Source organism: Perca flavescens, chromosome 8 (genome assembly GCF_004354835.1).
Source record: "Perca flavescens isolate YP-PL-M2 chromosome 8, PFLA_1.0, whole genome shotgun sequence".
Lineage (NCBI taxonomy): Eukaryota > Metazoa > Chordata > Actinopteri > Perciformes > Percidae > Perca > Perca flavescens.
Genome location: NC_041338.1, coordinates 31,307,397 through 31,333,604, shown reverse-complemented (window position 1 = coordinate 31,333,604; position 26,208 = coordinate 31,307,397). Strand labels below are relative to the sequence as shown.

The 26,208-nt window shown below is 40.2% G+C and overlaps 2 protein-coding genes across 2 annotated transcripts in view; both read right to left on the bottom strand.

Annotated features, from left to right (window-relative positions):
* Positions 1-3,785: 3,785 nt before the first annotated feature.
* alx1 (ALX homeobox 1) lies at positions 3,786-10,227 on the bottom strand. The gene is made up of 4 exons (XM_028586040.1): positions 9,877-10,227; positions 9,217-9,521; positions 8,671-8,799; positions 3,786-5,161 (listed from the first exon to the last, which is right to left on the bottom strand). The coding sequence occupies exons 1-4, from the start codon at positions 10,064-10,066 to the stop codon at positions 4,820-4,822; spliced, it is 966 nt and encodes a 321-aa protein (XP_028441841.1). The 5' UTR covers positions 10,067-10,227; the 3' UTR covers positions 3,786-4,819.
* A 4,525-nt stretch (positions 10,228-14,752) lies between these two features.
* lrriq1 (leucine-rich repeats and IQ motif containing 1) overlaps positions 14,753-26,208 on the bottom strand; it is a 43,784-nt gene continuing 32,328 nt past the window's right edge. The window contains exons 17-20 of the mRNA XM_028584161.1: positions 22,537-22,651; positions 21,090-21,150; positions 20,378-20,498; positions 14,753-16,595 (exon numbers count right to left, since the gene is read on the bottom strand). Of these exons, the coding sequence (XP_028439962.1) occupies positions 16,462-16,595; positions 20,378-20,498; positions 21,090-21,150; positions 22,537-22,651 (431 nt within the window). The 3' untranslated portion in view covers positions 14,753-16,461. The remainder of the gene's footprint in view (positions 16,596-20,377; positions 20,499-21,089; positions 21,151-22,536; positions 22,652-26,208) is intronic.

The following is a 26,208-nucleotide window of genomic DNA, read 5'->3' as shown; positions in this document are numbered from 1 at the left end:
ATTTCTTCATGTCAACAACTGTGTGTGTGTGTGTGTGTGTGTGTGTGTGTGTGTGTGTGAGAGGCCTGTCCTCCCCCACGTGAGGTAGTGCGGGAAGTAGGGAGGAAGGGGAGGGAAGCTCTTATATTAATGGCTGCGGTTAACCTGAAAGGGTCAAACCCATTGGAGCTGTTGATGGATCTGGTCTGTAGGAGCTTTCTCTCTCTCTGTATCGTACACACAAACACACACGTACATATGTGTGCAGGCCTGGCTGCATGACCATCAGTCTCCGGCTGTGGAGTCGCAGTGTGATGATCACTGCCGCGCAGAGAGATGAAGAGGAGGAGAGGGCAGCAGGGACGCAGAGATGGTGGGAAAAGACATGACGGATACAAAAAGAGCATGTTGGAGTTTTAGTTACAGGCATGTTTATCAGAGGCTAGTCTCGCAATGCCTGACCTATCCTCCACAGCGCTGTGGAGTAAGGTCTGGCTACACAACAGATACATTCTAGGATAGGAGAGAGAAAAGAAAACGCTCTGGGTCGTTGGCATTTCTTTAAAACAATCAGAATTGTCTTGGGTGGCGCTAAGCTCTGGACGCAGCTCTGCAAAATAATCTCGGGAAGGAACTTGTTTTGATGGAAGATTTGCAACCCGCAGAAGGAAATGCCACATACAATATTTAATCAAGTTAACTGTTCACACAGTACAGTAACGTGAGCTATTTCAATTGGCTGGATACATGGTTAAAGGTAATTTGCTCTTACCAGTGTATCGTCGTGTGGAGGCTACCTCATTCATAGCAACCCCCACCAATCGGTCCCAAAATGTCCCAGTTAGATAGTAAATGCCGTAAACATATTCTTTGTAAATCTTTCCAATCATTCAACTTTTCTTCAAAACTTGTCAGGCTTCTCTTGGCAATGTACATCTGTTGATCTAGACTAAGGTATTCTTGACAAGCAAACTTGTGTGTACACAGCAAAGGCCTTAGGCCCGACAAAGGTCTTATCGGCGCGAATGGTTGGGTGAAGAAATGATCCGACTTTAAAACCAGAGACCATGGTTTGCATTCTGTCTCCTACCAACAGTATAAGGTCCCATGACATGGTGCTCTTTGGGTGCTTTTATATAGACCTTAGTGGTCCCCTAATACTGTATCTGAAGTCTCTTTTATATAGACCTTAGTGGTCCCCTAATACTGTATCTGAAGTCTCTTTTATATAGACCTTAGTGGTCCCCTAATACTGAATCTGAAGTCTCTTTTATATAGACCTTAGTGGTCCCCTAATACTGTATCTGAAGTCTCTTTCCCAAAATTCAGCTTTGGTGCAGAATTACAGCCACTAGAGCCAGTCCCACAATGAGCTTTCCTTAGTATGTGCCATTTCTGTGTCTGTAGCTATTGAGGAGGAGAGAGGGGGGGGCAAGGTGGAGGGTGGGGGTGTGGTCTTGACCAACTTCCACTCTGCTCGTTTGAAAGCCATCATGTCTCTCTCTCTCATGAGTGGGCCAAATTCTCTGGGCGGGCAAAGCAGAGAAAGGGGAGGTAACCTTGCTCCTTATGACCTCATAAGGAGAAGATTCCAGATCGGCCCATCTGAGCTTTCATTTTCTCAAAGGCAGAGCAGGATACCCAGGGCTCGGTTTACACCTATCACCATTTCTAGCCACTGGGGGACCATAGGCAGGCTGGGGGAACTCATATTAATGTTAAAAAATGTCATTTTATGCCATGGGACCTTTAACACTGGTTCCATATAACCATGATCGTGATCTTAGTGGTAGTAGTAGTAGTTGAAGTTGGCCAGACTGAACTGCATCTTAACCATAGGGTTGGCAAATCAAAAACATTGTTATAATATAGTTGTTTTGGTAGGAATTGACAAGGGACCTTATTTATGTTGTTTAGGAATGCAGAGATGTTTGTGAGGGGCCAGTAGGAAGACCTTTACAAACATTGAATTGGACGAGAGAAAAAGACAACTTTAGGCAACCGAGATTTTTGAATTAATTTTGAAAGGTATTTGTATGGTAATACACCAGCTGACCATTCACCATTTATAGCATCCAGTTGTATAGTGTAGGTTGGCTCAAATAGCATAGTCATGGATTCATGAAAAATGAAGAAAAGAAAACATGTTCATTTTGTTTCTATTTGGATCAGAGTTTCTTTTTCTTTCCAACTTGAAACACTCACTGTGGTTTACCTCATACAGTGACATCTTTTCTTCCTCCTCTGCCTCTGATTAGTCTGGATCGACGGAAGCTAAGTGACAACTGCTAACGAGAAACGGAAAGACGAGAAGTTTACCTTCTGCGTAAATGGATATGAAATTTAACAGAACTGTGCAACATGTTATACTATAACGACGATGCAGTGAAAACACACTTTGTCTGTGCTAAATGAGACCAAGAGACACGTCACTGCAACATCAGGGGGGAAATCCAACACTGTTTCCATGGACACTTAAGCATCAAAGCCTCCATGTTATGATGCGCGCAGATAACGCACTTGGATTTGTACTTTTGAACGGCATCAACCAGGAAGTACCCCAAGTAAACAAACTTGTTTCCAAACCGAAGCATCTGACACAAGTTAAAGTCCTAATTGTTTCAAGCCTACCGTTCCTATAGGCAGGGTTTCCCTGAGATGCTATCCGCTGCCCGACTGTGATCACAGAGCAAAACAAAAGAATGATGTCAGTAAGGAAAAAGAAGAAGATATGCTCCCAATTACATGACAGTGTGATAGATTAAAGAACAAGTTTTGCATGTTTAAGGAGAGTTTAGTGCTGGGGCCTCATGGAAATGGCTGCTATTGATAAATGAAGGGATTAACTGTGTTTAATGAGCTGACATGACATGTTCCCAGACTACAAAGGTGAGGCCTGATTTTGGATGGAGTTTTAAAAGGATAAGGTCGGTTATACTATATCTTTGTTCTTGTTCTCAACCAATCCCATGTAAAGACCAAGTCGAACAATGACTTTATTCCCAGCAAGTATTGGGTGTGCGTCTAAAGCCTGATGGATCTTATTCCTTTGTGCCTTGGAGCTTCACTGTTGTCCAAAACCTCGGTCCGTGTCCAAAACCCAATAAAAACACATGAAATGATCCACACCGTTGAATACTTATTAGTAAGATGCGTTCATTGTTTCTTTTGGATTCTAAGGAGATTTTGCTGACGATAAGAAAAATGAGAATCTTACCAGACGAATCCTTTGAACCAGAGATCTTCAACAGGGGATCCCGGTCCGGGACCCCTAAGGGGGTCCTCAGAGTCACTGCAAATTATTGCTAATTTTTGAAAGTTTTTTTCAAATTAAAATGTCTTAACATGAATCCAACATATTATTAGCAAATATAAATCCCCACTGATTATAGGCTTCCTAGCCTAATGGTAAGGTAGTCACTAAGATAGCCACACACAGATACAGTTCATCCTAAGGATTCACTGTGTGTAACATTAAAAGATGAGTTATAAAATCATGCCCAAAATTATTATTAGCATTCCATGCGCTAAAAAGGTATATAAATGCTTCAGGCCGCCCACACGTTATTGTAGGACCAGTTTAATATGCAACTTCATTTTATACAATATTAGTAGAAGGGGTCTCTGCTCCGTCTCTCTTTCAGTTAAGGGGTCCTAGGTTTAAAAAACGTTGAAGACCCCTGCTTTAAACACTGTAATGTTTTCTTTAAAAAGTGCAACCATGCTGGAATCAAGTGACATTCATTTATTATACTTCCGGCAGATACATTTACAACACAAACAACAATTTTAAAACCTGCCTCCTCTGCCAGATGACAGAGATTACAGAGCTTTGCTGCAAAGCACACAGACACGTCAGTACGTCAAGTTAGTTTGTCTCCGCGCTGCTCGTCTTCAGTCCTGCGCTGGAACAAGGGAGAAAGACGAAAGGCGCAGGTAAAGAAAGCTTTTTTTTTTTCTTTTTCACAGTGCTTAGAAAATGCTGTAGTGGTTTGGGACCCCTCCCTCTCGGTCCAAACGTGCCCGCACTGGGATCAAATCCCACTGGAGCCTGGAGTTTTTCTTCTTGCTTCCCCTCCCTCTCACACTTCTTTCAGTCTCAGAAAAAGAGGCAACGCTGAGGACTCCTCGACCCCCATTAAAAAACAACAACAAAGAAAGCTTATTCACATCACAGCTCTCAACTCCACAGATCACGAGGGTTAATCAGCCGTCTGGTCTGACCAGAAAGGACTGCAGGCTTTAAAACAATGCACTGGACATTACCCTGATCATCTGAATGATATCAATGTATTGTTTAGTTAAGCTACATGAAGGTCTAGACCATCTCCTCCCTTATGTATCTATGTATGGAAGTATTTTAACGACAGTATCAGTCTGCCCTAATGTAGATCTGCCTCAGACCGGAGACACAGCTGATGTAACACAACATTATGGCTATTTCATTTTTTTTTTTTTTTACAAGCTTGAGCTTATTGACTTGCAGATTTTGGAATATGCAGAGAACCACGAATCCTAATACATTTTCCATTTACGCACTTTATCCAGACCATATCTTCTTGAGTCAGTAGATAAAATGTTGGTCAGAGACGCAGAACTAAATAGCAGGGCAGTATGATATAGCTCTGTGGCCGATTTTCATTGACAACAAAAAATAGTGACATCTAATCTGTAGATGACAAAAGAAATGTTGTTAGATCTGTACCGTGAGTGACAAACAGCTTGTTTTGAATATGATTTCAGACTATTTGGGCAATTCTTACACTTGGTACAAACAGCAAATTTTTTTTTTAAATCCCATACATGATCCAATCTTTCCAGACACGCACAGGAGCCCTGATTACATGGCCCACGAGATGTTGGCCGTGTGCTCCTTGGCCTTCATTCGCAGCACGGCTATGCTGGACGAACGCCTCTCAAACTCGGGCTTGGTTTCGAAGGCGTGGTGACCGTTGGTGGCCGGCGTGAGGAGGGAATCTGCACTGAAGAAGTTGTTGAGGGAGACATGGCCGAACTGGTTCTGCTGATTGGGGAAGCCCATGTAGCCGTGCTCGGCGGCACCGGCTGCCGAGCGAGGGGAGTGCGAGTAGGAGGTGACACAGGGGGGGGAGCCTCGGGGCAGCATGCAGGAGGAAACCACAGAGCCACCGGGAGCAGGGCTCGGCCACAGGTTGTTGGGAATCTGTTGGGTGAAAGAAGGTTTTAGATACTGGGTAGAAAGCCTGTAGAAAAGAAGAGAATGCACTTTATTGTCCCCGAGGGGAAATTTGTCTTGGACACAGTGCCACATCCGTTGCTTCACAACACAGACAATATGTAACATAAAAACATTCTCAAGTTAAATACAGTAAAATAAAATCAACATAAAAATGAGATCAGCACAGCATCCTGAGACACAAGGACACAAAAGACAAAAGATACTTTTGTCTTTGATTTCATGATTTCATCCATTGGGGGCACATACATAGATTTCATCCATTGGGGCACATACTATATAATATAAAATTTGTTTTAATAGATTGATAATTTCGCATATATACACACATTTATATATATACGAAAAAGATTAAAAAGATAAAGATTTAAACTGATCTTTTTTTCTGGAGTTGCATGTATAGATGGATTCAGACTTCACACATATATGTAGAGTATAAACACGTAATAACACCTGAATCATTCTATTCGCTGATGAAGGACATGAAATGTGATTGAAAGCTCAGAAAAAGATAATAAGTGTACCTTTTAATTTGAGATTATTTGTCACACAGTACAGATGCAGTTTATAGGAACGTTTAAGTCCTGCATACTGCCTAAAAATAAAAAAAACTGAAATGTTGGTAAGTAAATCCCTACAGAAATCTACAGATCTTAAAAACAAATAATGCTATGGTGTAGTTGGAGTTTGGTCAATGATGATCTGTGCATGCAGTGCAGCTCTTAAAGTAATATTATGTTACATGTTTAAATATGTGGAAAAAAAAATTCTAACATCAACTGAAAACAACTGTTAAAGGTTGTTTCACCCATATTGCACAGAAATATTGTCTCACTTTAAATTTAATTTTAAGTGTTGGGCATGCAGTAAGTTTGGGTTTATTTGCCAACGTTTTAAGATATCTGTCTGTATATGAACTGCACAGTAGCCACTGGAACTACTTTCTACAGAGGAAGTAGCCCCTGTAAAAACTGATGCCAGCAATGTGTGTGGATTATCCAGATTAACGCAGGCACCTGAACTGTTTGATGTTTCAAAATGTGATTTGTTTGAGCATAAAATTGGGGTGGAGAAATATCAGAGACAGACATCTCAAAATAACAACACAATGGATAAATAAAGCCAAAACTAACCCCTATGTCAAGATAACGCAAGCCGTAAGTGAGAAAATATGTTCTAGGGGGGGATAAAGTGACCCTTTAAGGTTCAATGTCTCAACGTTGTCTGAATGCACACGGATCCGAACAATTCCAAAGACAAGTAGACTATTCGTGGCATGACTTTGGAGGAGGTGAGTCACGCAGCCTTAGTTGGCATTTTATTAGATGATCAGAGAGCAAACAAGCCAGAGAGAACAGAGAGGACAGAAAGCCAGATATAGTCCCATCCGGTCAACACAGTAAACACCTCATGACCGGTTTTTAAGTCAGGAGTTCCAGTCTGCAGAAACAGCGTGTCCGTCTTTAACGTTAAAGGTTGAAGGAACTGACAGCTCAATCCAATTCAGATGACTTAATTCACTCTGAGACGGTCCATTCGGTTTCATTTGCCAAGATTTCAATCAAACTGAGAAGACACGCCAGTGTAAGTGAGTAGCATGTGAATAGCATGCAAATTAATTTGTTCCATAATTGTATCTGGTCAAAATGACTCGCTGAAACGTGCCACTGTAGCTTTCTTCCCCACAACATAAATCCAACATAAAATAAAAACACATAAATACCCTTTAAACCGGCAAATTAGTTTCATCAATTTCAGCATCTTCAGAAAACTGCTAAACTGACCCAACCGGCTATTGCTCAGCAAAGGACAACACCTACTGCCAAAGAATAGCTTACATTTGAACAAATACCACAGACCAACAGAGCATGTGGTGCAGCCAAAAATCCACTCTGACACTTAAATAAACTTCTTTTGTAGCACGAAACGTGTAGCTCTGGAGAATCAGCTTTGCCATCACGTTCCTGACAAACATGTGTCATCGATAAGCAGGACCTCAGTGTCTGCCCAAAAAAACAACAACAATATTGGCCCAAAAAACTCACAGTCAACAAAATGAAACAATACTCTTCAAACCTCACAAGCATACAATCCATGTCCACTGTGTTTAGGGAGACAAAGACACCCACTGCCAGCACATGTACGGTCCATTTAATGACACTAATGTGGATCAGCTGTAAGAAAGGGTATGGCTGGCTGGTATCCAGGATATCTATCAGAAACATGTGCGAGAAAATAGGAGGCAGCGCAACAGATTTCTGACCTGGTCTTGAGCCTGGGCATAGAAGAGCTGGGACACTATATATATATATATATATATATATATATATATATATATATATATATATATATATATATATATATATATATATATATATATATATATATATATTTTTTTTTTTTACAATTCTACCTCTTTGAATTGAACACATCAGCTGCTTTCTGTAAGATGAATATGTTACCACACACCCCTCTGAGGAGCTGCAGCCCGCATACCTCCATCTGAAAAACTACTCTCCAACACTTGGAGGCCCAATCCAAGTTTCTGATAAAGAATACCTAACAAACGGACAAAGTGACATTCTGCGTCTCCTCTCACCTCATCTCGTACCTGACCTTTGTCCAAGCAGCGAGATAAATTGTGCAGCTAACATGAAATCGGATATAAAGCCATTCACTCAGCCATGGCACACCGGCAGAGGCTCTAATCAGTGTTCAGCTTCTTATCTGAAGATGGCTTTCATAATAAGTGATTGATAGAGCAGCAATGGCATGCACTGATTCATGCAGATAAAAAAGCATCCATTTGTTGTGACTTAAATAAATGAAGTAGCCTATTTTAGAGGAGAGGGCTTAGAGAGAAAAGGAATGCAGTGTTTACGCATGCATTTACTCAAGTACTGTACTTAAGTACAAATGTTGAGGCACTTTTCTTTTCTTTTAATGCCACTTTCTACTTCTAGTCCGCTACATTTCAAAGAACAATGTTGTACTTTTTACTCTACAACTTCAATCTGACAGCTTTAGTTACTAGTTACTTTGCAAATTAGACTTTTTACAACACAAAACACACGTAGTTAATAAAATATGGTGTTTTATTATAAATTAAACTAGCCAACAATAGAACGGCCTACAAGTCCAGCAGAAATGATTAAGACCATAAAACACACAACTGTTTCCAGTCTCTAAAATGTGAGGATTTTTCTGCTTTGAGTACTTGTAATTCTTTAAGTACATTTTCCTGATGATAGGCCTACGTACTTTTAGGCCTACTTAAGTAACATTTTCAATGCAGGACTTTTACGTGTAACAGAGTATTTTTACAGTGTGGTATTAGTACTTTTACTTGAGTAAAGGATCTGAATACATCTTCCACCACGGCTACATAGCCTACTGTACAGGGACAAAGATGACATTTCCCATCAGAGGTTGATTTAACATCGACAGTAAAAACATGAACGTCGGCCCCAACTCGCCTGTGTGTAGCTGTCGGTCCTCGGTAACACTGATAAATCGTAGGTGGCTGCAAAGTGAGTTTTGGCTTGTTGGATCTGCCCGTAGCGCTCTCTTTTCCTCCATTTTGCTCTTCTATTCTGAAACCACACCTACAGTAGAAAATATAGGACGTCAAATAAAATGAGACAAAGCAAAAGCAATTAAAATAAAAAAATAAAAAAATAAAGGAGGTGGCATTTGTTGGCATTTGTAGAAAATAAGTCCATCCAAATTCTGGCAGAATAATCTGTTCCAAAAAAAAAAAAAAAAAGCTGCAGCCTGAAGTTAAAATAAATCCTTCTGCATTGGTAAAGTTAATTTAAAAAAAAGAAGAAGCGTAAACTGTGTGTGTTTAATCAAGACATGTGTTATAATTACTTAATATATTTTTTTTCGTGGTGTATTTATGATCTACATTCGTGGATTTGGAATTTTACGCATAGGGGCGTTTTGCTCCATTTCTTCTTTCTTTAATTTGTAGTTTCTTTTCTCCCTTAACAAAATAAGAGTCTGGTGATAAACTGTACCTGCACTCTGGCCTCTGTTAATTCCGTCCTCATGGCCAGCTGTTCCCTCACATAAACATCTGGATAGTGAGTTTTCTGAAAGACTTTCTCCAGCTCCTCCAGCTGCGCGCTGGTAAAAGTCGTCCGGTGTCTCCTCTTCTTGCTGCTGGACACGTTACTGTCGCACTTGTCTCCCATGTCGTCCAAATCCGTTTTCTCCTGTCCGGTTGTCACCGGAGAAGCCCGCAGAGTGCAACAACTGTCCATCGACCTCCCGAGCTCCGAGTGCAAAGTGTCGTCGTCGGTTTTTGGCACACCGTAATTGGCTGTTGAAAAAAAATACATGACAATACATCTTTATAGTAGGCATATACATTACCTTGTGACTGCAAAATTAATATGGAAAATTCATATGGTTAATAATAGAATTATAGGTCAACTTTGATCATTTAAGTGTCTTCTACTAAAACAATCTACGTGGGAGAAAATGTAAAAAGATTTTCAAAATTTTAAAATGACTCACAAAAAAAGCTTACAAAAGAAACGCCGTACCTCAGAAAGGTTACAGATACATTGGATGTTAAATTTCCCTCGAGTTTTTTTTCTTTCTTTTTTTTTCTCTTCAACTCGCACACAGATGCACACAAAAAAGTCAAAGTTATAAACCAAGATTTTACGCACCGTTTTGTTCTCCGCAGGGAGAGGAGCGGTGTTCGCCGCTCTGAAGCCCGAAGGCCTGCACACATTTTGGGGAAGACTTGGTGAAGTACTGCGCGCTGTCCAGGCTCTCCATGACTTGGTCCATGTAGTAATCGCTGGCCTTAATCGTTTGGCTTTTCAACGCAAACTTATCCTCCATATACTCCATCATCTTAACCGAAATCCGCTCGCTTTAATCAAATGTCACCATTAAAAAAAAAAAAAAAAAAAAAAAGAAAAGAAGAAAAAAACTAATCGCCGTCGCGCACCGTTGAGCGGAGCGATTCCTTGTAATGCAATAATTCGCCAATGGAGTTAATTTGCTCTGTCTTGAAGGCACTACGTCTTTATAGCCCCAAAGCGAATGGGATCCTTAAAGAGCTCCCCTCCTCTCTGAATATGAAACAGCATCCCAACTCCTCCCACGCCCTGAATCCAAACCAAACAGCAGTCAGAAGGGATTCTAGAGCCACTCAACGGCTCTGAGAGGAAACTATCAAAATTGACTTTCACTTACAACATGTTTAGACATCAACAATGAGGCAATCATTTATCTGCAGCTACAGATTGTGACTGCAAATGGGATTTAATCTGATTCTTTGAAAAACTCAAGGTCTGCTGTTCATTTGTATCTGCTACAGGAATAGTGAACCGCAAAATGCTCTGAAAATGACTTTAAAGATGCATGGGATGGGGGTCGGCAAAATCCCTTTATTTTATTATTATTCTATGATTTTTGTGTGAGGCAAACCGATTAGTTGCCTTATATTTCTAATAATAGGGCCCTGCCATATTTGTTCAACCTTTACTTTAGATTTAAGTCTAGAAAGGTGTCACTAATTAACGAATCTGAATACATTTAAAAAAAAAAAAAAAAAAAGCAAATACAATTTCACGTTTAATTAGTTTTTTTTTTTTTTTTTCGTTAGTTCAATAAAAAGCAAGTGCAGCTTACAGAAAATGTGCGTTTGGCGCAAAAGAATACAAGGCTTCCAAATCCATTTTTTAAGAATACATTGCGCAATGCAGCCTATAAGTTATTAACACGTGCAGCATGCTTCCCATTTCGCAGTCTCAATTAAATTGGATATTTATTAAAGTTTCCTGACATTTTGACAAACGAGGACGAGAATATAATTGTCATACGCTCAGGCTTAAACTGAGATCTATAGTTGTCGTTCATGTCCAGAACGTCTTAAACTATTATTTACATTCCGAGTTGCACCGAAGAACTTGATAAATAAATGGTCAGCTCTTTATTTTGAGTCCGTTAGTGTGAATCTGTTGACAACGATGTTCGATAGTTCGGGGCATGCATGTCCAAGAATTGCACTAAATGAGTATTCTCTAAATTCGTGTTTGGGTCATATGTTTGCAAAAATATTTATAAGGTAATGTAATGAGATTTTATTTTTTTTCGACAAAAGCATAAACTTTAACCATGCTGTTAAATGTAAATAAGACGGCAGCCTTTTTCTTAGTGAACAGTAACTACTGCGGGACAGTGGAAATATCTGAACTTTTGCGATTTATTCTCTGTGAAAATATAGTAAGAATTACATCAAATTAGATATTAAATTTGACATTCACATATCTTGTAAATGAGGTATTGACTTTTTTTTCTTAAAGGCCAAACACTCTCCTCATGCAGAAAAGTCCCAGAGAGTTCCATTAAAGGCAGCAGCCCTCATGGAGCAGACACACAGCTGCTCAACAGGGAGTGTTTTTTTTTTGTTTTTTTTTTACAAAGAGGACACGAAGAGCGGCTCTTCTATTTCTTCTTATTGGAGGAATTAGGTTTCCACTAACCAAAGTCCATCTCCAAACCTCCACATCTCCAGCCGGAGCCTCACCACCTGTGATGCACACCATGCATAGCTTTGGTTCGCTCTGGGGTCAGTGGCAGTTACCTGCAGCTTCACGGTGCCACAGGAGAAAAAATAAAAATAAATAGAGGTGTTCTTAAGTAGCAGGGGGGGTGCCTTATTGGGCTTCTAAGATGGCCTCGCACACTGGATCATGCTGAGGAGAAAATGTGAAAAGTTCATTGTGGTTTGGTAGGTCTTCGGCTTGTAAAGTTGGAGAGTTTGGTCACCTTTAGGCCGACTATAGTAAAGTGCTGCAGCCAATATGTCATGTGAGCCACCTGGAGGATCTTCACCTTCACTTTTAATCAAACCACGCACTGCCAGTTAGAGCTGGGCAATATATCGATATTATATTGATATCGTGATATGAGACTAGATATCGTCTTAGATTTTGGATATCGTAATATGGCATAAGTGTTGTAATTTCCTGGTTTTAAAGGCTGCATTACAGTAAAGTGATGTTATTTTCTGAACTTACCAGACTGTTGTAACTGTTCTATTATTTGTCTTTACCCACTTAGTCATTATATCCAAATTACTGGTGATTATTTATCAAAAATCTCATCTCATCTCATCTATTTTGTGAAAGCACCAATAGTCAACACTACAATATCCTTGCGGTATTGATATCGATGTATTTGGTCAAAAATACCGTGATATTTGATTTTCTCCATATCGCCCAGCCCTACTGCCTGTTTGTCATAACATTACATTCATGCATTTACTATGGTCAAAATATGATTGAACTGAACTAATTATCATTCACTTCAGTCTTAATGTGACTGATGACAGTCCAACACCACCCAAACCAGGGCCTCAGAGGCCAAAATGTGCCACTTCAGAAAGCAGAAACATGACATCACGATGCCCAAAGCCACGCTTGGGTCTAATTCAATCTATTGAAATGTCTTCAAATTTTGGCAAGCCACGAAACACACACACAAAAAAAACGGCCAGAGTGTATTTTCCCCCCAAAAGCCCACATTTTGTGGAGCTTTTGAATGTCATTTGAGTCTGCAGAACATTTGGCTCATGGGGCTGAATATCCAAAAAGGGAAAGCAGCTCATTGGTGCTTTAAAAGTTTGGTTCCATTTTGTTTGTTTGTCTTTTGTTTTTCCAGGAGTCAGGCATTCCTGAGCGCTGACAAAGATCCCAGTCACTTGACTGTCCTCTGGGTTCATGTCCACATCTTATACAAGTCACCTATGACTGAAAGCAGAAGTAACGCGGCAGCAAGGTCGGTCAGACTAAATCCAGATGCTGTGATACAAGACTTTAGCTAATTTGAATAAAAATACAATAATCATAGGAGTTTTTTTTCATATAACCTCTCTAACAGTTAAAACAGCTTTGCAGAATTAATATCAACCGAGCACACAGCAGTGATTAAGAAAGGCCAGGCAAGCACACACATCACATTTTAAATGACCACTAATGTTAAAATGTTTTCTTAATGTTTTGCATTTTAAAATAAAGAAACAGATTTAGGCCGAAACAAAACATAGATAGAAAATAGCTAGAAGCCTCCATTTTAATATTAATTTCATTTAAAAGACAAAATAAGATTGATCAAGAGATGCACATAACAAAACAGAAAGTACCTAGAACACTAAAGGGTTAACAAAGAGTTAAAGTATCAACAATTAGTGGGTTTTATTTTTATTTTTTTTAAATCCAGTAGCAATAAGAAAATGCTATTTATCATTTAAACACAAAACTGGAAGAACTTCAGCTACAATAGGCCCATAATCTCAACTCTCACTGCATTACATACATATAATGCAATTATAACGGACGGACTATATTATAAAAACAAAATTGAAAGCATGGATTATCATTAAAAAAGATATACATATCCCAACGTGTGTGTATATAAACATACGTGTGTGTGTGTATATATACATATAATTCATGATACATTTCATTATGTTAATTCAAATTTGGTACATTTTATAACATGTATAAATGATGTATGTATATGTCTGGAGATACATACTGTCTGTAAACACACGCATGCACACGTACACATGCATGCAATTATTTCCATAAATACCATCTTTGTCAAAAATATCTTGACATCTTCTAAATTTAAGTGATTCTGTTGAACAAAAATATGAATTCTCTACAAACCTCTGTGAGAGTGACTGCCCTGCACCATCTACGTGATGTTATAAGCCAGCGGTTGCTGTTCATGGAATAAATTAGCTTTGACTTTTACCAGGGCCCAGCTCAGAATAGTTTCTGCTTGTGTGAGTTTATTCCCAATTTCTTTATAAATTGGTTTCACGTTTCCAGGAGAGCTTGCACATTCCTCAGAGTTAATATCCATTTGCTATGCCTTTACTTTGGCTAAAGAACTGGCTAATTGTGTCATGAGGCAGAAACAAATAAGGAAAGACTATCTCTTATGTCATTTTTTCTTTATCGGTAAGTGTTCCTGGGATTTGGAGTTAAGTATTTTACAGTGCTCCGACTTAGTAAAGCTATCAATCACTGAAAAATGATATAACTATAATGTTCTGTTTCCCTCCGATACAAAGCACTGCATTGGTCTTTTGAGGGTTTACTATTCACTTGAATAATACATATAACTACACTTTAGTTAACCTTTTAATCAGACACATGTACTGTAGATTGTCTATTGTATGTCCTGCGCTGTTTTAGTACTAGAGGCACAGTCCTCATCACAATATGCCTCAGTCCTTTTTTTTATATTTTACATTACAGCTAATCCCTTTGCAAGCCACACTGTATTTAACTTATCTTTCCAGGCAGCAATTAGCTAAAAAAAAATCACTCTTGAAATTTTCTTGAGCTGTCCGTCTGCGTTAATTTTTTCAAAGTTACATCCTTTTTGTTCTACGTAAAGTGCATTACCATGGCTGCCTAGAATTGTTTACAAAATGTTTTCCAAAAATCTAAAACTGTACAGCATAAAATGGTCAGCAAAGATTTCCAAAATACAAAAATTTTAGCAAAAACCTGCAAGCACACAGTTACAGTCCTTTAATGCATTTGAAGAAAGCACTTTGACCAGACTCCCATCTGACAACATTTGCTGACTTGAGGTCACGCTGGCAGAGCAGTCTGGGCTGACAGGGACATTCTTCGGCGTATCTAAATGTGCGGTGGAGCACTCATTTCACCAGGCAATGGATTTGGGATGTCTAAGGTTACATATAATTTACCCATAACCCAAAAGTAAACACATCTAATGAAGACTGGTGGATGATGGTTTAACAATCTCATTTCAGAAGCAATAGTTGTAGAGAAGAACTCTGAAAGTACTTTTATGTCACCTGTCTTTTCATGTTGATTGTGCAATAAAAATCTGAATTCTCCAGTATCTCCAGAGTTGTGTAATGACAGTTTGTTGACAGAAACAGCCCCTTGATGTCCCACAGAGAGCCTGATGAAGAATCAGTCTCCCCCTGGAAGAAGACAGGGCTCTTGGGTTTCACAACAATCCCCAAGTGGGCAGGACTGCCACATTTCTGGCATACGCCACTCTCCAAGACAAAAAAAATCCCCCATCAGCTCGTGTACAGTCAAAACACACCTTCCAGACATGTGCAAGTGAAAAGACAGGAGAAAAATAAATATACATACGTGCATTTCCTGCCAGGGAGCCACTCTGCAGCTAAGGCTATTTGTTTTGACATTCATTAAGTTATCATTTCCAGGCGGTGGACCAGGGAGGAGGAACCTCCAAGCCTGAGGTTCGCTGCCTCCGGTAGGGCAGTGTTTGCGGACGGACGCCTTAGCTCTCCAAATTCAAATACACAGACACGGCTATTATAATCCACGACTGGAAATAAAGAAAACATCGTTCTAATTCTAACACCAATGTTTGTGCTCGGCTGATAAAAGCAGCAATTTCAAGGCCACTGTTGGCGAGCAGGAGCTAAATATAGCCACAGAATGGGGATCTCTGGGCTTTATCAAACTTTACTCTTAAGAGAGCACAGCAGAAGTGGAAAAAGCGGGTCTCTTCCCATGCCTACAAACTGTAATTACTATATTTTTTTGTCAAGGGAGTAAATCAGCAGAGAAACAACAGTTCAGCATCCAAAGACACACGAATCCACAGGTATTAAAAAGATCCTGGTTCTTATTTTCTGCTATGATTTGCATATGAAGCGTGGCATTTTGTTCCATGTGTTTTGTTGCTGGTTGGCTGCGATCACATTCAGGCAGTGATACTTGAGCTGAATCAACATAATGGAACTGCCTGAAGATATTTGGGCTGGTCCAGGTCCTATTGGGTTTAATTAATTTTCAGGACAGGGAGCTCGAGTTTTCAGCTGAGTTGAAAAAGAACAGCTGCAGGGGTATTCAGCACAGGCGATTAAATGGCATTATAAATAAAAAATAAAGAAAGTCTTCTTCGTGGAAGGAAAAAATTGCCTGAAATTATTGGTTTAAATCTAGTCATTCCATTTGCGTTTTTAGCACAAATACCTGTTCATACCACAACACAGTTGTTGTTAGCATTACGTTGCATTCAAATGTTGCATAAACATGCTTTCCTGAACTAAATACACATATACGTAGTTTTGAAAATGCTGCATTTTTTTTTTTTTTTACAGATATGTATTAGAAGAGGGACAAATACCAACTGTATCTGTCTTTAAGTTGCTCTGGGTGTTGGATGAGGCCAGCAAAAGAAAGTGACGTGGTAGCAGAAGAGTTTGTGTTTTACTTGTACACTTTGTCCCTCTTCTTGCCCCCTCCCCAGCCGCCGCTCAACTGGACAGGGTTGTCTCGGTAGGAGATGCGCTCCTTTTTTGACGGAGCTGATGTGACTCGCTGAGGAGATGGAACCTCTTTTCCTGGAGACATAGAAGGAAAATGCGTCACTATCTCACATGTAAATCGAGCAGTGTGAAATCAGTCCATCATAGTACAATCCGGCTAAAAAAATTATATATTTGATGTTAAGCCCTCATTTTGTACTCTGCGTCAATCATGATATTACTGTATTTTTGCTGACCAGCTCTGAGCTTTTTATCCTGTAGGAGCCATTATACAACTTTGTTTTGTTTTGTTTATATACCACGTTGGTGATGCTAATTAATCCGCAGGTTTATGTTTTGAGCACTGGGTGGACCATTGCCTTTGGGAAGGCATATAGCTAATTAACAGCCAGGGACACACAGGTGTGTGGCTAGGGGGAAAAGCATACAGCTTTTCACCGTGTCAGGTTCGCGTGTCATTGTTTGATTTGTGTGCAAAAGAAAATGAATGGAACCAAACCAGAAATAAAATCTAATGGACTGTATTGCTTGTGCTACGGTGAGCAGGCCGTCAGGAAAATAAATGGGTCACAGCACCAAAATGCAGACAGATTGTGGACATTGATTATTGGCACGCAGAACACGCGTCCAAGCAAGTTCTTCCCTGGTCCCTAGTCATTGGCCTAATGTGGGAGCTGGTAAAAGACCATACATCCGCTGAGCCATTTTCATCTTCCTTGATAACATGGGTTATCAATAATCATCATAAAAAGGTTTCTAGAGGAAGGACTACCTATGCCTTCCAAAACAAACTGTTGCTACAGCTCTTGTACAGTAAAAGTAATGTATCAAATCTTGTACACCTGCAGTCGAAATGTAGTCTTGTGTTGTCTTTCATGGACTCTACAGGGCATTATCTGTTCGATGTAGGTTTGATTTTGTGCAATATGTGCAATTCACCACAACACCTTTGCAGGATTGGGCATCGAGAACCGATTCCTACTTGGAATTGTTTCAAAAATTACAATTCCATCGGAATCGTTTCTTTATTGGAATCGTTTGGAGGATTTAGTTTTCAAATCTGATCATGGCTCCCAAATTCAAGTTTTGGTTTCCGTACCGGCCAGGCGCTAGTTGTGTTACAGCCTTGGAGCACAGTCAGCGGCGCTCCAGTGTGGCTTTATTTTACGTTGGAAAAGGCCTGTAAAACTGCAACCCACCATTGAATCAAAATAAAACTTTCCTCTTATTTGTGAAATGAGCATGTGACCCGTTTCAACTCCACCCCTCAGAGAATTGGAATCGAGAAAATTGATGAGAACCAGAATCGAAAGGAAGAATCGCAATTGGAATCAGAATTGTTAAAATCCAAACAATGCCCAACCCTACACCTTTGTGGTAAATGAAACAAATTGAAAATTACAGTTTTTCTCATTACCTGCTAATGAGCTAATCAATTTAGCCATTTATCAAAGCATTAGGTGTTGTATAAAGAACATTATTTCATGTTCATGTCAAGCAGCTAACACAGAGATTGTTGCTTAAACCTAACAACAAGGAATTTGCAACTTCTGCCCTTGAATGAATAAACTTTGGACTGTAGTTTGGTCTGTGTCTCAGGAGACTCAAGACAACACAATATTCAATCTCGCTGTAAAGACTTAAGTCCGAGCAGGTGAGTTTGTTGTTTGTGTGCTCCGACTGCCAGGAGCGCTGTGCGCTGTATCAGAGGCCCTTCCATTTCACCTGGGGATCAGTACAAAGCCTTTCAAACACACAGTACAAAGGCAGCGCTTCTACCATGCATTATGCATTCCACGTGTAGGGCCCAGGACCACGGTCTCCACGGCCGCCCCACACAGGGAGCCTAACAGCGGGGAGGGCTCTGGAGGGGGTGGGGGGCGCACTGCGTGTACTGACCTAGCTCCAAATATCTGCACAGCTGGCACACTGTATAGAATATCTATCCGCTCAAAAGTCATACCTAATCGCCCCTCTCTAGTTTTTGATTTTACTCATGTCCGTAGTGTAACGCTGTGCTTTTCCTCTCCTCTTGGTTTGTGTAATGTAGTCTTTTGTGTTTATTTTCAAAAAAATTAGGCCAGCCTTGGTGGCTTAATTTAGTTTAATAAAGACTTTTGTCCAATTATCTGTTCTAAATCAAAAACGGAACGCAAAACCTGACACACATGTTGCTAATTTCAACAAAAGTTGTGCAGTCATGCTATTAAATGTACGGAGATAACACATTTGACCAAACCGCTGTGACCAAATAAATTGTTTTCGATCATTTTACTCCTATTAGAGTTGAACAGTGGACAAAATTGAGGGAGCAGATATGCAACTTAAGTGGTTTCCTCTGCACACGTAATGAAAATATTTTGTGGGCCTGGAAACGCATTTTATGGCACCGTCCCAGCAAGTGGGGAGTATCGCATTGCAATAGGTTATAGAGTTGGTTATAGAGTGTTTATGTCGTCTTTACTGCTATGGCAAACTAAGTGAACCTTCTCGCTTTAAACCTTCACTTTGATGTATGCATGCCACTTCAGAAGCAAAGGATATACAACATTTTGATAAATTATTTTTTAGTCTCTTTTCCTGACTTGTGTGGGCGGACTTTAAAAAGATTTTTGTCAAAGAAGTTGCATTCCTATTTCCCTGATTCCCTGATTCTAACCAAGTAACCCATGTCCTCCGATATGATGGTTTTTTGATGATGTAGCCCAGAGACCATTATATGCCCTTTCCAAGTTTATAAAATATCTAATTGGCTTTTTGAGAAATGCTATTGCCTTACACATACATTCATATTTCAATTTGCCCTACACAATTTTGATAAGTGGTGTGCAGACAAAGAGGCTTTCTTTCTTTTGGCCTTACTCCTGAGGAGAACAACAGTCTGCCTGCTTAGCACGACGGCACTCGCTCCGGCTCCTGCTGCACCTCGTGAAAATCATTTTGAAATCGTCACCGGAATCCAATTTAGCTTCATTAACGGGGACAGGGCTCTCCTTCACTTGGATTCCTGGACTTGTTTAAAGTGGTCATCTGCCGTCAGCCTGTCAGTAGCATCTTTGTCACTCAAGCTCCTGAGCCCCACTTCTCCTGACAGAAGAGCCAGTCATTCTTCACTGAAAGGACTTTTTTTTTTTTTTTTTTTTTTTTCTGCCCGTTTCCTGTCAGAGGAGAAATTCACGGCACTCTGTCCCCGGCTCGACCTTATGGCTCCCCTCCCCTCCCGAAACAGCCGACCGGTGGACTCAGTCTAGGCTGAATAAGCAGCAGCCTTTATCCCTGGCTCGGCGCACTCAGGTCTGTGAGACCCAAGACCCATGGGTGCAGGAGTGTAAACACAGAAACATCTGTACACACATGTGCTTAATGTACAGGTATATACACACATGTGCACACAAAGAGATATAGGTATACAATTACAATCTATGATTTCTTAGGTTTGAGCATGTCCCAAATGTCAGCTCAGCTTAAAAATAAGTGCCATAAATAATAAATTTGCACAATATGCACTGGATATATTATATAATCATACGTCGTATGTGTGTATGGATGCATGTTTGTATGTAAAAAATTATATAACACTTACACTTCCAATGTTCTGAACACTGATCAGTAATGCCTGACTAGTAAAGTTACTTAAATAACCTTTAAATTAAGCGTAGGCAATACATTTCTTTACTACCATTTTTCTGGATTACCAGTTATTGTGAGAGAGGGTTATTAACAGAGTCACTGACAGAATTAATAAGAGTCTTGTGTTTCAGGACATTTTATGATATATATGTTTTTTTGGATTCTGATTAAGTTCAGTTAAAAATGATTTTGGGTAGAAAAACAGCTGTGAAGTTAACAGGACTCACTTGCACGACCCAAAGAGTTTCTGCGAGGATAATTGTTCTCTTGGCAAGGCTGGGCAGCTAAACTGCTGTTGGCCCACAATCCATTGGCCTGATGTAGACGTTCTGTATATCCTGGGTCAGCCTGCACGCACCACACAGAAACACACAGACACACACGCATAAATGAGGCCCAACATGACACGTCTCACGCAAGCAGTCCAGCATTTTGAGAAAAACATTAAACAAGCAGCGGCTCTACGGTCTGAACATATCTAAGAAACAGGAGGAAGGGGGCGGCTCCTCTTGCCAGTGATCATAATTTAAACTGCTCCATAGCGGCGCAGGGAGACCTGCAGTTTCTGACTTCAAAGAGCGTACGAGCATCAGTATCGTTCACGGGTCCAGGAAAACTGCTCCAAAGTGACACTGGGATTTCTGCAAGTAAAACGAAGAAACTGCAGCCAGTTGATCCAATTGAAAGTGTCACTGTGGAGCTAAACCTCAGACTAACCTCCCCTCCCTCCCCCCCCATGCCTCCTTCAAATCGAAGCTGATGAGACAGGCTCCAGGAGCGGGAACCTACGGCGCAGGACATGACTGACAAATGTAAATACTGCATACCTACACATACATGTACATGTAACTGCCCCCTAGAAAAGATTCAAATCAAGATGCGCTGTCATTCCACAAAGTTAATGAACTGCAGGGGAGAACAGGAGGGGAGTGTACTCACCACAAGCTGCACTCTGCCACCGTTGAGAATATCTGAGCTGATCTCCGGTAAGAAATGCTCGCTGAGGGTTAGATAACAACAACAACAACAAAAAGGCTTTGCATATTTTGAATGAATTCAGCAGTTTTCCCTCTTTAGTTCTATGGAATTACCGTTGACATATCTTAAAATAAACACAGATGCCATGTATGATAATCCTAATGTCTATTTGTTAGGTAAGGCGTCACACTGGCCTACATGCTCACTGCCTCTGTTACAGTCACTGCTTTTAAAATACAGAAGTTATACTGAAGTGTCAGCTCTCTATCTCTTTTGGCATTTTGGGGATACTTTGGCCCTTTGCATTAAAAAAAAAACAGTAGTGCACGAATAATTTGATTTTACCAAATTTCAAATTACCAGCTAATTAAGGTGAAAGAAATAGGCATGGGCCATTTTAATAAATGAATAAATAAATAACACCCACCACTGTTAGAAGTCAAAAATCAAAGTCCCCCTTGACATACAAATGTATTTTACTTATTGTTACTTCCCTTTGACTCTGCATGCTGCAGAGTTTGACATTAGACAGCCTTTTCAAATTCATCTGCTGAGAGAGAACGTTTCTCTGCACTCACCTTAAATTAGACTTTAAAACGTAAGCAGAATTTTGTGACGTCACAACTAGTTTTAAAGCCAATCGTGGCCCAGCATGCAACCTACAGTATGATGTGGAAACTCAATACCTATTCACACATCTGGATAGACCCTCGATTTCAAAATAGACTTTGTAATGAAGTAGGAGATACTTTGTGTCAGCGGTTAACCTTTCAAAATGAAAAACATATGCATATTTATAGATTTTGTATCATTCAATGAAGGAGAAGGAGAAGGTGTATTTTTAATCATTTTAAAAGAGGAAATTTAACTTTCTTGTGGGAAAAACGTATCAGACACTTTATTATTCCAAGCAGAACAAGCAAAACATATGTGGAGGGGTTCTTTAAGAAATTATTCCAATAATGATAGCAGTCCATTAAAGAATCAGTTTACCCAAATAAAAAAAAAACAAAGAAAAACATATTAACCCTAGTAGAATCTAGCCATGAAAATAGATTGGCCTTTATTTATCCAGGTTTTGAGATATATTTGTGGTGCTCATAGCATTAAAAGGTTTAATTTTGATTAAAAAAAAAAGCAAAATGTCTTTCCAGAAACAATGTCCCAGCTGTGCTGCATAATCCACATATAGTACCTCGCTGTGAAATCACAGAGACAGATATTTCAAAACATGAAGAAACAAAGTGTTTCTTTTTCACAAAAGAAACACTATGCGCATGGCTAAATATTACCAGGGGTAAATTAGAAATAAAATGTTTCTGTAATTTGGTGAGGCAACTCTGTAAAGCAATTTTAGCTACACGTCACACCGCCTACACCCTCTTATGACCCACGTGAAGTGCCTCACCTCTCCGAGTCCCTGTCAGAGTGAGCAGCCTGGGTGCGCAGCCACTGCTCAGCCCGCTCCTGCGTCACTCGCTCCACCATCTCTGCCTGCTGAAGGCCCAGCTCAGCCACACCAACTGCACTCGACAGAAAACATCAAATAAACGTCAAAGGCAATTTCTTTTTTTCCTCCAACTCCTCTTGTCAGTTAAGTAACATTCTTGATGACAATGAAAGCTCAAAGAATGAGGGCGCTGCCTAATCAGCGAAGGTTGCGGTGAAGGTGGCATGTTTCTAAATGACAAGAGGCGTAATCAATACTGCAGTGAAGGAGCTGTGTTAACAGATGCTCTCCAAAGTACGAGTTTAACAAATAAACAGCTCATGGGCCTGGTCCGTAGCGATGTTTGACATGTTTCACTGTAATTACAGGCGGCCAGGGTTCCCAGCACTGGGAGAGATCAGTGGTCAAAGCTCCCAGCGTTTATGTTTGGGCTTAAAGTGGTCTATTTGTTCGGAGGACTCAGGGGCATTACTACAATACATTTAAAGTTACTGAAAGATGCAACAGGAGAGGATCTGCTTTTTTCAACAATTGTTGGAACTTGTGGTTCTTTGTAAAAATGTAATCCAAGCAATGTTCCAACAGTTTGTTAAAGAAAGAAATCTGAAAGGCTGCTGATTTACGAGTTATGCTGAAATCCCGTAATAAGGTCGTAATACATAAGTAAACATTTATGTTGCCCTGACAGTAATGCTAGCTTAGATGGGTGTAAACTGATAATGAATTTTGACAGCCCAATGCTGGAACTAATTATGCATTTATTTAAGACATTTACTTGCTTTTGCTGAGCTATTAAAAAGGAGAGAAACGCTTTACAGTTTTCATGGGTTAATTGAGAAGCCCCACTAAAAATGTCAAGTGATAGATGCTTCCCCCCGGGGCAACAAAGGCCAGGAAATGGCTACTCGCAGTCTTGCACTTCCCAATGCTAAAAATACACAGAGAGACGGGGAACAGGCAGTCCAACACACAGCAAAATATGTTTTTTTTAAACAGAAACTTGCTCATATATGTACTGTATATATGTACTTATGATAGCACTCCAAACAAGGGTTCTGTACTGCCTGTTCATGTCATTAGCATGGGATCCTATGTGGTTAGATCCAAAGTTGCATGGAAGACAGACGATACATCTGAAATCCCCAAAAGGTAAATGCATGAATTGTGGAATGAAGCAGTCAGTGTGTACATGGTGATACAAGGTGAGCACCATGAAAAAAGTTTACATTTCTGTTGCACTCCAGTAGCACAGAGAAACTCTCCTCTCCCTTTTCCCCTCTGAACCCTCCACTAAAGCCCCCTCCTGACCCCTTCCAACCTCCTGGATCCCCCTCCAGTACTCCTTCAGGACATCAGGAGGGGCCCTGTAGGAGTCACGCCTGTTAAGAGGGGCTCTTAAGCACATTAAGTGATTTCGTCTCTACTGAGGAGGGGAGAGCGCTGACTTAATATCAGAGGGTTGGGGAGGAGGGAGGCGGGTGGAGGCTTTGGCCCCCACAGCAAACCAGAGCTGAAGCAGACACAATGCTGGCATTTCGGAGCCTCCTCCCCTCCAACTTCACTGCAGAAAATAAGCACAGGGTCAGGCAGTAGATCAGGAGACCCTAATAAGAAAAGAAAAAAATGGTGCCATGAATGAGTTGATGACCTGAGCATTCTGAACAGTTCTAGTCGACGTGAGCTGAGAGGTGGGAACAAGAGGTCAGACAGCCAGACTGTAAGACACTCAGGAACTCTTCCTTTTATATTGCACACTTTCAATAACTTTAGTTTTCTATACTGTTTGGTTTTGCCTTACATTTGCACTATTTATAATGTATTACTGTATTGTACATATTACTTATCTTATTTAATTGTATATACAGTATAACTTATTTTTTTTATCTTTATTTGTATTTATTTCTTATCTTTTATATTATACTTGTTGTACGTGTCCTTATTGCACCGTGGGTTGGAGAGAAACAAATTTTCAATTGCTCTGTATTTCTGGCACAGATTACAGAATTGACAATAAAGTTGACTTGTTGACAAGCCAAAGGTTGAGCCAGATTATCCAAACCCCTTTATTTATGAGCAAAGTGAGAGTGCGAAAACCTGTAATGCTGGTAATATTTCTGCATCGCACAGTAAGACTGTGTACATACACATCTCCAGCCAGTATGGTAAATCAGCAGATGTTGTCTCAGTATTCTTAAAACAAACCAGCGTGACGTGTGCTCTAACTACGTCTAAAGAGCAAAAGGGTTTGCCAAATGTTGCCGTCATAGAAAGAGGGGAGACGCAAGAAATCCTGAAAATGGGGGTAACGTTATTGGATTGGTCAATGTCCCCATTTTCACCTGGTCTTAACGTAACAGGGCCAATGTCTCCTTAAAAAGCATACATAGTGTTACAGTCTACAAACAAAAAAAGACGGAAGTAGTTGTGTGAAGAGTGAAAAAAGGGAGCTTGAGAGAGAAATTCAAACCCTGCCTACTGTCTCACCTCTGTGCACCTGGCCAGCCAATCATCTCAAATGAGGTGCGATTGTTGGATTGTCTAAGTAAAAAAAAAAACAATTGGACACCCTCCAATTTTGTTGTCTCAAAAGAGGGTTTAATACCCTGTTAGATTACTATTCTATAAACTGTAAAGTATTCTACAAACAGCCCAATAGGATCTTACTTTGATGCATACTGAGGCCTTTAAAGGGGTAAAGAACATTTGCTTTATCTTCTAAATAAGTTTTGCTAAGCTTTTGGTTTGTTTAAACTACAAGCATAAAACCCAAAATATAACCAAGTTTTAATACACTGAAATGATCCTTTTATCATTAGACCTAGGCATTATAATGACATTTGTCAACTATGTATTAACTACTACTAAATACCAGCACAGCTTTGAAAAGAACATGTTCAAATGCTGTCTCATGTTAATGGTCAGCATTTAGAGACTTGACAGACTTGCACCTTGGCCAGCTATTTGTTTATAAAGTCTTGTAATAAACCTGCCCTAAAGAGCGTACAACTTGACTTTAGACTTACTTCGACAGACTTGAAACTTGCCCCGTACGACTTTAAAACAGCTAAGCTACGGCTAACCCTTACCTTGTTTTGTATTGCATCATGAAAACCGTTTTGAGAGCCCCGTTTTCATGACATTTGCGGAATCGAAGAAGAATCGGAGCGTGTCTGAAATTTAAGATGCCTAACTGTCGGTTTCTGTGACTGACTCTGACTGTGGCCCAAATGTCCCTTGGCTCTGCATGTTTCTTCCTTAACTGTGCCAGTGCTTCTCAAACATATACTATGAGGCGAGCGCTCCGCTGCCTGAGATAAATAGAAGCACTGAGATTACGGGGGCAAAATTGAATGCATATGAATGGTGGTAAATAGTCTGACATTAGCATATTTTGGATGATGGATGATAAACAAGATGATTGTGTTTCAGTTGGACTTTGTAGATGACTTGAAGTGTGAAATCGAGTTAAGTGCTCATGAGGTAGTGGTTCCAGGCTCAAATAAAACTTGTGTCCCTCTGACATGAGGACGGATGTTTGGTGGGGTTGGATCGCAGTTTGGATGAAGGAAGGAGGCTTGGACGGGGCTGTGTGTGCCTGGGGGGGTTGAGTGGAAGGCGTTGGTGAAAAGT